General features: G+C 48.9%; 2 protein-coding genes across 6 annotated transcripts in view; both read left to right on the forward strand.

Annotated features, from left to right (window-relative positions):
* The window catches only part of LOC126539405 (latrophilin Cirl-like), a 507732-nt gene that overhangs the window by 199014 nt on the left and 295884 nt on the right, over positions 1–12834 (forward strand). For all 5 annotated transcript variants that reach the window (XM_055075343.2, XM_055075342.1, XM_055075340.1 and 2 more), the window contains one exon: positions 3688–3755. The gene's annotated coding sequence lies outside the window, so the exon portion shown is untranslated. The remainder of the gene's footprint in view (positions 1–3687; positions 3756–12834) is intronic.
* LOC126530395 (uncharacterized) lies at positions 6911–10984 on the forward strand. Its single transcript, XM_050177686.2, has one exon. The coding sequence runs from the start codon at positions 6911–6913 to the stop codon at positions 10982–10984; it is 4074 nt and encodes a 1357-aa protein (XP_050033643.2).

Genomic DNA, 12834 nt, shown 5'->3' on the forward strand with positions numbered 1-12834 from the left:
ATTGCGGGACTGACCGTATCACGCCGTTAACCTTTTGCACCATTCTCTCGTTCGCCTCCACTCAGAATGTCGACCAGAGATGATCGAACGGCAATGTGCTGCGCGCGGGGATGGCTTGCGGCCGCGCCGCTTACGAACTGGGGAATCATTTTATGATGAGTGCGAACGCGTTCTGCGCGGTGTCCTATAATGTGGCGAGCTGTATTGACCGAAATTTCCCTACGTTAAACGGATCGATGTGCTGTTTATATACGCACGCACCAGTATCGGCTGGATCTTCCTTGTCTTTTTTTTTCTTTTCATTTCCTTCTTTCTTTCACGTAGTGTTGGGAGGTTCCCGAAAGGGGAGGTGGATGAAAATGAGAAAGCGGGAACTTTGATAGACGTTTGCATGCCTTCATCGAATTGCCCCCGGACGACTTTGTTTACTGAGTGTAAGAGTATGGGGAACTAGCGTCATTATTTCTCGTTTGGTTTGATTCTGGCTCCGCGCTCGTTTCCATAACGCACGTACGGCATCTGTGTTGGATCGATGGAAAATCGAAACATTGTCAATATGCAGCTAAATGATATGAACCACTGTAGATGCAGCGCGCATTGTAAAATAATGCTAGAAACGCAAAAAAAAGCTAAAATAAAGCGTGTAAGAAAGCGCCCGGATGAAACAGGTGCAAATACCGTTTGGGCTTAGTAACGTCTTCTTGCAACAGAGTAATAAACCATGAAGGGAAGATTTGATCTATTTTATTGCCTGTTTCGTGCATCGTTTGTCGTTCCCGCCGAACCTGCTTATCACGCGCTATTCACGAATTGGACGCCAGCGCATGTCGGCCTTCCCTCTGCAAGCATATCATTTAATCTTTCCTCATAGCCATCTGGAGCAATACGTTAGGCATGCCACCAGGCAAATCTCTCCAGGGTTCATTAGAGATCCATCTCTCTATCTCTAAGTGCTCTTGCAATGATGCCTGCATCTTGTAATGTAGCGGCTATTTGCAACAGGTAGCTTCGCTTCAAATGTGTAGCGATCACTTCATTCTAGCAAGATTTACGCAGAGCTGACCCAGAGTTTGTTTGTTTGTTGTTTTCTTGATGTTTTTTTTCTCATAGGCTTACGCCATTTGGCTTGCGATGGCTTGTGGCGTCCTTGCTACCTTCACATTCTGCCTGCGGAAGCAAGTTTTGCTTAGTGTTACCACTGGGTCACGTGATCTTGTCAAGCCTTTTGTATGTCACATCTAATCATGGAGCAAACATTGAAAAGCAAGCTCAATCTTGCTCCTTGCCGCGCTGCTCGCTTCAATATCGTATTGAAAATATAAGTGAGTGCGAAACGTGAGCAGCGAGCGTGGTATAGAAATAAGTGCGTATCACTTGTATATACCTTCGTCTTCATTTCGCGTTCAATAATATTTTGCAGTACAATATGAACCAATCAGCCAAGCAAGGGAGCAGTCCTCAGCTTATGGGAACGCTCGTGCTTTCCGAAATTACATGCCGCACTGAGTAGCAACTTCTTGTAGAATGCCCGGTGCGGGCCGTGTTGTTTAAGTTCATCATGAGTGGTCTAAAGCGCGCAACGACACAGACGCACAGGTATACGACCGCGGAACGTGCGATTAACACCTGGGAGCTAGAGCATTTGATGCGGCTCTATCTACGTGTCTAGCCGTGCGCTCTGGAGTGCTCGTATTGAATTTCAGAACGCACTGCCGAAACGCTGGCGAAACTAGGACAGCCTCTCTCCTGAATCTATTCTCGTTTGTGAGAATTATGCCTCAACAGGTTGGTCAGGGGCTGGCCGACGAACGCCGTCGCAGGGGACTTCGTCAGGTCAGCAACTGCTTCCCTTAGCGATGTTTACGTACGCGTAGCTGACGCTGGCCTCTGCGACATTCATTGTTCTACTACTTGTTAATAACTTCAAGCCTCCTCCTTTCTGTGAACTATATTTTCTTGTTTAGATCTCGACAGGACGTGGCTGTTCGTAAACGTGGTATTGACGGTCCTCCGTATAAAACTTTCACGAAAAGAATGCAATGCTGCCGAGTGGCTGCCATACCCATTCAATTCCTTTCACTTTTATTGTATGTCTGTCTATTTTGTTATATCGATATCGAGCGTAATCTCGTTCCACACGATGACGTTCGTGCACGCCAGGCGCAATTGTTCATCACGGTTTATCCATTTCACGTTGTCGCTCTCGTTCGTTTCTTTTTGTACTTCAGTGTCATTATTTTTAGCTTGCACATTTTCTCAGGACACGGGCACGCGGACTGCGGCTTTCGGTACACCCAGTTCGCGTCTCCGCAGTCTTTCCTTACGCGGGCGCCAGTTTTATGTGTTTCCGGCTTCGACGGTGGATCGAAATTGGACATCCGGCTTCGGATCAGCAGTTGGCTCCAGGATATTGCGGAGGGAGTAGGAGAGAGGCCTAGGGAGTTGGGTGGCAGAGACGGTCGGGACTTCTGACCCCCCTCCCCCCCTCGACGACTACGGGTCCGAGCCATGTGCGCGCCTCACAGCTCGATCGGTTTCCTTCCTTGATCCTTCGATCATAGGCTCGGCGCTCAGAAGGAAAAGTGGTTTCCTTCCTCCTCCTTCGACAGTTTCCATTCTTATTACCTCCTCTTCCTCATCGACCCCACTCTTGATGGCGTTCTTTCGTGCGACTCTAATGCCTCCTCGCCACCTTTTTTTTTTTTTTTTTTTTTTTTTTCGCGCTAAGCGGTCGCAGCGCGGTCACGGAAGACTCCCATCACGAGGTTGGCGTGGTTGCTGCCTCGACTACGGATTTGGCGACCTCTCGATTCGCATTGAACTGTAACGCGTGCTTCTTTACCCCTGGCTTTTTTTTTCATATATTTAGTCTTTTTTCTTTTTTAGTTTTCGCTTTACCAGCCACGATGGCTGAACCTACTATGGCGTTCTACTGCTGAGCGCGAGGTCGAGGGTTCGATTCCTGACCCAGCGGCTCCAAAGCGATGGGCGCTGATTTCAAAAGTGCACCGTCTACCCTGTTTACGTTTAATGAACCTCGGGTAGTCAAAAATTATTCCGAAGCTTCAACTGGTTACATCACAGTGTGACACAAAAGGTACAGAATAAGAATAGAAATTGCATAAGTGCATAAGAATAGAAATTGCATGAAAATAAATTTGTGACCGTTGCGGTGCCAGAATATAAACGTTCCGAACAATTAGACGTTGCGTAGGGATGAAAGCAAGCACAAATGTATTGCCGTTGGCTTGATAGCATTTAGTTATTCACTTGAGTTAAGCTTCGCTTCACGTTGATTCTAACGTGTGCATTGGATCAGCGTAATTTTTCTTCTAGTTTTCTGGGCCACGATTTTGTAGCGATGCCTTCTCCGATGCTATTCCTTCTCGTGCTTTTCGCGCTTTGTCAGTGGTCAGAGCGACGCTCCTCCAGCAACTTCAGTGGGATTAGGCGGCCGTCAGTGGCGTATGATAACAGTGGCATAGAATCGAGTAGGAAGGCATCGCTCGAAGATCGCGGCTCTGTTCACGATAAGGGGACGCTGCAATGTACCCCCCACCCCCCAATCCAGAGCACTGAGTCACTTCCGAACAGCGCTGTCTTGTACCTTACATGCAGATTGACGCCTAAATGCGCAGTCATGCTCGCAAGCCTCATTTTCTTCCTCTCTTTTTATTTTTTTCGCAGTGTTTTTCGTGGATGAACGGCCACCGTATTCTTCGTTGCGACTGCGTCATGACTCTTCTGCTGTGAAGGTGAGTGTCACATTTCCAGCGCTTCGTGTTCAGTGTATTGACATCTTAATTTCCAACTACTTATGGGATGAAAGATGCACGCCGAGTGGTCATGACACTGGCTTTTCATGTAGGACTACCAGCCTACAAGCCTGGGTTCAACTGTAGTGTGGGCGTCCTGAAAGAAAATTCAGAACGATGATGCCTTCCTCCCTCGTGCCCTTTTTCCCCAATACGTCCCAATTCCACACCTTCTCATATTGGCGTAATTTCTCACGAACAATGATTTATCAGACCTAATGCACTGAACATGGCGAACATTGCTGACTACGGGACAAGTGACATCTGTTTTCGGTGAAGTTAGTGATTTGTAACCTCCGTGCTTCACTTGCTTTAACTTGCTGATTTTCAGCAATTTTTGAAGAAAAAAAAATGTACGAGGCACGAACGAATCAAATATCTGCTTCCTACAGTTGCTAGCACTTAACTTTATCTCTCACATGCAACAAATTTTCAATCAAATCTGTCCTGCGGCTGTCTAATAAGAGCATTTCTGCGTTCTGCATATTCTTTAACATATAGGGAAATCTCAGCTGGTGCCGTGCTAAAGCTTTCACTTAAGAAAACACTTTATTTAAAAAATGGCACGTGGCTATGCAAACTTTATTGACGTATCGGAGATCCGTAACACTGCACTGCGGATCACTTTCCGAACTGCTCGGAACGCGACACCTTATTACCAACTCAGCTTCGTTGTACCTTCTGCTTTGTTCTTAGGTATAGGACGCCTGCAATAAAATAATATGCCTATTTTACCGCCAGCGTTTCTGGTCGTAATGCCTTAACAAATTTTCTGTAAAAATTGCGTTCTCTCTTCCTGCTGTCGTCAACGCGTGATAGTTATGGAGCGTAACCAACACAGCTGTTTTTTGCAATTCTTCATTCGTGATTTCATAGACACAACTCAGTAGCAAAGATATCAATCTAAGCGAATGATAAAACAAGTTTCTACGGCCGTTATACCCTAACTAAACTTTGTAAATAGCTTTATTCTGTATGTGTGTGTCTGTTGTTTTTTTCTGTTCTGTGTCGTGTTATCACTTTGTACTGTATTATATTTATCACTCGGCACCTGGAGTAAAATGCTAGGCGAGAAGCCAGACTAACATCTCCTGCTTATCAATAAAGTCTGCACATATCGTTTTGTCTCTCTCTGAACAAATTGTGTAATTCCGGTATCTCGTCTCCAAACGAGAGGTTCAATCAACCGGCATGCCAATTTCATCTCTGTGACACACTGTTGTGCCAAAAAAAAAAAAAATGCTTCCTTACCTGTGAGTTACACTGTGCCGTCTGTCTCTATAACACGGGTGTTGTATTTCCTCCATTCTGGAGCCAAAAAGTCCCCCTCCCCAGCGGCGCCACACACCAGATAAACCCCCGCGCTGCGGGCCGCCGACGAAGTGGCAAGGAGAACTTCTCAGAGGCGCCGGACATTCGATACCCCTCAAAGTACGTGCCTTACTGGCGGGCGCGTTGTATACAAACGGCGAGCGGCGGTGCGGTGGTGCCTTCCAAGTGTGGAGGTGGTGGTGACAACTTTATTGCACACAGGGGAGTTGCGGACACGCAGGTCCTTGGGCCCCCGCACGGCTCCACTGCACTCAAGCGTTCATGTCCCGGAGACTCATGACCCTGGCAGCCCGGCCTGTGGCGATGGCTTTGGTGCGTGCGTGGTGCAAGAATGCTTGTGTGGCATGGTGTATTGTGACTTTCTCCTTCTCACTACTCTCTCCCATTTCCCATACCCTCTAGTGAAAAATAAAGCAGTCTTCTTGATGCGCTCGAAGCGAAAGGACGTCTGTCGTTTTTCCATCAGTTCAAAGTTCTCCGTCTCTTATTCCACAACATTTTTTGGTGCCGAAACCCGGGAATAGGGACGTCAAAGGATGGACATCGACAGAATCAAGCGAAAAAGGGCCGTGGCGCGAGCATCTACAACCAAGCTGATCAATGAAGTATCCACCATGGACGACAGCGCATCAATCGGTGAGCTGGAAGAAAAGATAAATCTTCTTACTCTTAAAGAAGACTCACTGAAAGAGCTAGATCGGGAGATAGAAAAAGGCGTTGAAGATGAAGCTTTCGAAGAGGAAATTGCATGCTCCGAAATGTACAGAGAAAAGATCATCGTATCGAAAACAAAGGTACAACGCATGCTACGCGACTTTAGCTGCACAAATGTTTCATCAGATCGCACACTAAACTCCTCAGATCAAAGAGAATCTAGCGCAAACGATTCGCAAATACGCCCCACCGTAAAGCTGCCAAAGCTCGAAATCAACAAATTCAACGGAGAGCTTCGAGAGTGGCAAGGGTTCTGGAGTCAGTTTGAGTCAACTATCAACGCTAACCAGAACCTCTCAAAAGTAGACAAATTCAAGTACCTAAACAGCTACTTGACAGGAAAGGCGGCGGCTGCGGTAGCAGGACTTGACTTGTCGGAAGGCAACTACGATGTCGCTCTCTCGCTATTGAAGGAGAGGTTCGGCAGAAAGGAAGTTATTATAGAAGACCACATGTCACGGCTGCTTAACATCAAGCCAGTGCGTGACTCACGGAATCTCGGTCAACTGCGCAGCCTCGTCGACGAAGTAGAGACAGGTGTACGCAGCCTCACTTCTTTAGGCGTGAGTGTTGGCACTTATGGAACTTTGTTACTGACCGTAATAAAGAAAGCGGTGCCTGCCGACCTTCGTCTGGAATACCAAAGAAAATACGAGGCTACGAACGAGGGAAGTGAGCTGGAGGAGTTCCTGCGTTTTTTGAGAAAGGAGGTTGCGACGCGGGAGATCATACAGCGGGCCGAAGCTCCGAGAGACAACAGTGCCGAATTGGTAAAGGAAAGGCGCAACAGCAACACTAAAGCGGCGTACATGCCTACTGCAGCGGCACTGCACACCACGATCAAGGACAGCACAGGATGCCTATTTTGTAATTCGAACGGCCATGAGACCGGCAACTGCAACGCAAAGATGTCTGTGGCGGATAAGAGAGAGTTACTAAAGCGTGACAATCGATGTTTCCGGTGTACAACAAAAGGGCACGAGGCAAGAGAATGCCGTAAAGCTAAGTGGCTCAGGTGTGCGCATTGCAAGGGCAGACATTTAACGACAATGTGCGACCCTGACTTTAAGAGACACCGCAACACTGATGAAAGGGATGCATCTTCGTCACCGGTGATTGAGCAAGCCACGGTGTTGAAGTCCTCATTAGGCACGGGAGATGACTTGATGTGCAATGGAGAGCAGCAGTTTCTCCTTCAGACAGCGCGAGCTTGGACAGAGGGTCCACATGAACGTACGCTTGTCAGGCTTCTCCTGGACGGTGGCAGCCAGCGAACCTTCATTCATCGCAAGCTATCCGAAAAGCTGCAGTTAAAAGTGCTGGGAGAAGAGGAACTTAAAATATTTGCCTTTGGTGAAACATCAGCCACCACACGCACAAAAACGCGTCGAGTGGAGCTGTGGCTCAGAAGCCAGTACGACGGAAAAGGGGTGCGAGTGGAAGCGCTGGAGGTTCCTTGCATCTGTGCAGATATCATGGCTGCTCCATCAAATTCTGTTCTACTTCAACTTTCAAAATTTCACTTCCAAGTCGCAGACGCCTCGCGGGGCGACGAAAGCGAAAATATTGACCTTTTGATTGGCGCTGATCATTACTGGGAAATTGTCACGGGATCCACTAAGCGTCTCAGCTCCAAATTGATGGCAGTGGAGACTGTATTCGGATGGACAGTCCAGGGCCAGGTCGGCACAAGGAAGTCAACAGGAGTCTGCTCCTCGGCTGCTGGCGTGATGCGGATAGGATTGAGTGAACAAATTGACAAGGAAATATCAGCACAGCTAAAGTCTTTCTGGGAGCTCGAGCACATCGGTATCAAGGAACATGAGCCAGTTCGTCACGAGGACGCAGTCCTTCAGCACTATAAAGAAACCGTCAACTTTGAGAATGGCCGCTATAAGGTGTCGTTCCCTTGGAATTCGATGGTTTACGAGCTTGGCGACAACTACGAGTGCGCAGCAAGGCGTCTTAAAGCACAGACAAAGCGCCTCTTGGAAGGAGATTCGTTGATTAGGGAATACGACGCCTGCATAAGAGACTACATAGAAAAGGGCTATGCAGAGCCAGCCAGCAAGGACTGCGGCACGTCGGAAGGTCCGGTGTACTATATGCCACATCAAGCAGTTGTTCGTCGCGAAAGCCAGACGACAAAACTGAGGGTAGTATTTGATGCATCATCTAGTGCCAAAAATCGCCTCTCACTGAACAATGTTTTGGAAAGTGGCCCAAACCTAAACCCAGAGCTCATTGATCTGCTGATCAATTTCCGCACTTACAACATTGCCATCGTTGCGGATATTGAAAAGGCCTTTCTCCAAATATCACTATCAGAGAGTGATCGGAACGCTGTGCAGTTTCTCTGGTACGCTATGACGCCAAGGAAAGGGGAAGAGCTTCCAGCTGTGGTGACCTATCGCATGACTCGCGTGCCGTTCGGTGTCACGTCGAGCCCATTTCTTTTGGCCGCAACGTTGCAACATCATCTTGAAGGCCTGCCGGAACGGTATGCTGAAACTGCAGGTATTCTGCGCAAGCATCTTTACGTGGACGACCTTGTAACTGGGGTTGACAGCCTTGACAAGGGTAAAGTCTTGTGCCAGGAATCCAAAGATATATTGTCTCAAGCAGGGATGCGGCTGCACAAGTGGATGTCGAACGACCGCGATCTCGTCAACTTCTTAGAGAATGGCAATGTGGAGAGAACGAACGCTGATGCTGGACATGCTGCAGCTACAAAGGTATTGGGAGTAGGTTGGAATGCTCAGACTGACCACTTTGAATACAACCTAACTTCACTCATCGACTTCCTCTCCGCAAGAGCCGACAACAAGAGATTTGTGCTGCAGGTCTCGGCAAGAATTTTCGACCCTTTTGGATTTATTGCTCCCACAACATTATGCGTAAAGGTAATGTTCCAGAAGTTGTGGGAGTTGGGAATCGGTTGGGACGATCCCTTGCCTGAGACATTGCAGCCTGAGTGGGACTGCTGGTGTAGGGAGCTTCCATGCATTGAAGGAGTCTGTATTCCAAGACTGATAGCGGCAGACTTTAGAAACGATGATACGGAGAAAGTGGTGCATGTTTTCTGTGACGCAAGCCCGAAGGCCTATGGTGCTGTCGCATATATCGTGACCAAGTCTCCGTTCGGACTAACAAATGTCAGCTTGGTCATGGCTAAATCAAGAGTGGCCCCTTTGAAACGCCTCTCGCTGCCCCGATTGGAGCTGATGGGAGCCCTTGTTGACGCGCGACTATGCCACTACGTTACCAAGGCGTTGGATCTGAAGAACGTTGCTACCATCCTCTGGACTGACTCTACAGTAGCTATGTACTGGATCAAGGGAAACGCTGCCAGATGGAAGCCCTTCGTGGCAAATCGAGTCTCAGAGTTACAAGCGCTGACAGATCCCAGGGATTGGAGACACTGCCCAGGCTCTGACAACCCCGCTGACCTAGTCACCCGCGGCATTCTCCCATCGGCCCTGCGGGAAAGCGAACTGTGGTGGAAAGGACCCCGATGGCTTCAGGAGGATGACACGTGTTGGCCAATGATAAGTGAGCCGAGCTCGAATGTTAGGGAGTGCCAAATGGAAGAGCGAAAGGTGACGGTGATGCCCATAGTATCATCGTCATCCATGGCAATTTTCAATGTTGAGAATTATAGTTCATTCAGCAGAGTCGTGCGAGTAACCGCGTGGGTCCGCCGCTTTGTCGACAACTGCCACAACAAAGAAGGAAGGACGATCGGCCCATTACGAGCTGAAGAAGTAATCAGCGCCGAAAGATACTGGTTGGCTAAGGCTCAACGAGATGCGTTCAGCGACGACATTTCAAACCTGAAGAATCAAAGACCGCTGCACAAGAGCTCTCCTGTTTTGCCTTTCAACCCGTACTTCGACAAAGAGGGCCTCATGCGAGTGGGTGGACGCTTGCAATTCAGTGATAACAACGAAGAGACTAAGCATCCCATCGTTCTCCCTGGCAATCACCCCCTCACATCACTGCTCATACGGAAGGAACATTTGAGAATGCTGCACGCGGGCGTACGCGATACTCTAGCACAGCTACGAGAATCGTATTGGATTATCCGAGGACGTCAGGCCGTAAAGAAAATTATCAAGCAGTGCCTCGTCTGTCACAAGCAAAGTTGCCCTCCAGCTACGGAACCAGTAGCACCACTTCCAGCTGACAGAGTGACAAAGGGAAACCCGTTCGACATCGTTGGCATCGATTTTGCAGGGCCCTTGATTTGTCAACAGTCACGCGACAGCAAAAAATGCTACATCGCTATTTTCACCTGTGCTGTGACACGTGCCGTCCACCTTGAGCTTGTCAGCGACCTGTCGGCTACAGCTTTCCTGTTGGCCTTTAAACGCTTTGTGGCACGCCGTGGAATTTGCTCGACGGTGTATTCGGACAACGCGCTCACATTCAAGCGTGCAGCCAGGGATCTAAAGGCAATGTTCATGCTGTTACAGGTTGAGGAATTGCAGTCATACTTCGCCGGAAACCAAATCAGATGGAAGTTTATTGTTGAACGGGCAGCTTGGTGGGGTGGATTCTGGGAGCGGATGGTGCGATCTGTGAAGGTAGCATTGCGAAAGGTGTTAGGTCGGAGCAGCTTGAGTTTCGAAGAACTGACCACCGTTCTTTATGAGGTGGAGGCCGTGATCAACTCACGCCCTCTGACTTTCATATATGATGATGCTCAAGAACCAGAACCGCTGTCACCGGCTCATTTCCTTGTCGGAAGAAGGTTGACGACCCTTCCTCCACACCTGCTGCCGGACGAAATTCCTGGCGGTGGAATGCATCTCTCACGACGCTGGAAGTACCGGACTGCCATGGCCGATGGTTTCTGGAGACGGTGGCGGAAAGAGTACTTATTGGAGCTCAGATCGGCACATATGTGCCGACCAACGACATCGAGTGATCTGAAGAAAGGCGCATTGGTGCTCCTGAAGGAAGACCGTTTGAAACGCCACATGTGGAAGACCGCCAGAATTAAGGAAACATTTAAGGGTAGAGACGGCAGGGTGCGGTCCTGCAAACTGGTATTAAGTGGGGGAACTGAGGTGAAGCGACCGATACAGCTGCTGTATCCCTTGGAGATTGTGGAGCAATGAGCTCAATAATAGTTCGCTCATCCGGGGGAGGTTGTTGTATTTCCTCCATTCTGGAGCCAAAAAGTCCCCCTCCCCAGCGGCGCCACACACCAGATAAACCCCCGCGCTGCGGGCCGCCGACGAAGTGGCAAGGAGAACTTCTCAGAGGCGCCGGACATTCGATACCCCTCAAAGTACGTGCCTTACTGGCGGGCGCGTTGTATACAAACGGCGAGCGGCGGTGCGGTGGTGCCTTCCAAGTGTGGAGGTGGTGGTGACAACTTTATTGCACACAGGGGAGTTGCGGACACGCAGGTCCTTGGGCCCCCGCACGGCTCCACTGCACTCAAGCGTTCATGTCCCGGAGACTCATGACCCTGGCAGCCCGGCCTGTGGCGATGGCTTTGGTGCGTGCGTGGTGCAAGAATGCTTGTGTGGCATGGTGTATTGTGACTTTCTCCTTCTCACTACTCTCTCCCATTTCCCATACCCTCTAGTGAAAAATAAAGCAGTCTTCTTGATGCGCTCGAAGCGAAAGGACGTCTGTCGTTTTTCCATCAGTTCAAAGTTCTCCGTCTCTTATTCCACAACAACGGGAGCAGACGACAAGGTACGAAACTCGTGTCGCGAGTGACGAGCCGAACCGAGCAGACGACGAAAGCTCCAGAAATTATTGCTCCGTCATCTTAAATTACAGCCTAGTAGCTGTTCCTTTTTTAGATTGCGTGCCCGCCTCTTTCTATTTCGTAGAGAAATAGAAAAAGTATTTCGAGCGTTAACGCTTACTTCACCGTGAGTTCGCACTTTCTTAAAGGGATCCGCAAAACAGAAAAACAAAAACGCGTGTCGACGCTCTTGGCACGGCCTTACAAGCAATGACCAAGTAGCTAGGCGGAGCAAAACGGGAAAAAGAAAAGCCAACTTCTGGATCCTCATATCTGCCTTTTCCCCGAAAGAACTCTCATTTTCCAATTTCCTTACAGCTTTCTCATCTCTCGCCCGCTGCAACAGCTTCACTTTTCTTTTTTTTCGGGAAGTCGAGTTTTTCGATCTTCTCTTTTACACGCGTGAGGATTTTCGTCCGACGTTGGTCCTGGCGCTCGTTTTGCGAGCTGCACATCTTCTCGCTGCTGTCCTATCGCATGTACTCTCTCTGTTCAAGATTGTGTTTCATTTTTCGTAATATATTCTCTTCCTTTGAAATATAGTTCTTTTCTTTTTCCTCTCGCAACCGTCGTCTTACGACAGCCTCCTCTGTCTCAAAGCCGAGACGAACCCCGAGGTATAAGGAAAAAAGTGGGAAGCCTAGGGGGAAAAGGGGAGAAAGGAGCCAGAGTGGCGTTTGTACATAGTGTGCTACCGGGAAAAGAAGCCCCTCTCCCATATTTCCCCAATGATTCGCTTCCTCTTCATAGTTTTCATCTCTTTTGACAAGCCTAATTTATCACTCGACTTCCCTCGACTCCCCTTTAAACGTCTTTCAGCGATGCCTCCTTCCCGTTTCCTCATCTTTTTTCCACAGCTGCCTTTTCGTTTTTGAGGAAGCCACGTTGTCGTAGGCGACGCTCTCGGTGACAGCAGCTACTCGACGTCATTTTTTCCCCTCCGCAAAACTCGTGCTCGGGGAGATTCTGGCTCCTTTCATCCCCCAAATCCTCCCCCCTCCCGCACCTCTGCACGAAGCCTTTACTTCGCCTTTTCCCCCTCGTTTTTCTGCAGGCCTTATCACTTTCGCTCTTGTACTCGTGGCGATGTACGTGTTTAGTCGAGTGTCGCGTGAAGATGGAGCTTGCGTAATTTGTAAATGGTCGGTTGCAACATTACGCAACTGTAGAGTCATCGCTGTGCGCTAGTTAATGAAGCGTATGCAA

Source organism: Dermacentor andersoni, chromosome 11, assembly GCF_023375885.2.
Source record: "Dermacentor andersoni chromosome 11, qqDerAnde1_hic_scaffold, whole genome shotgun sequence".
NCBI lineage: Eukaryota > Metazoa > Arthropoda > Arachnida > Ixodida > Ixodidae > Dermacentor > Dermacentor andersoni.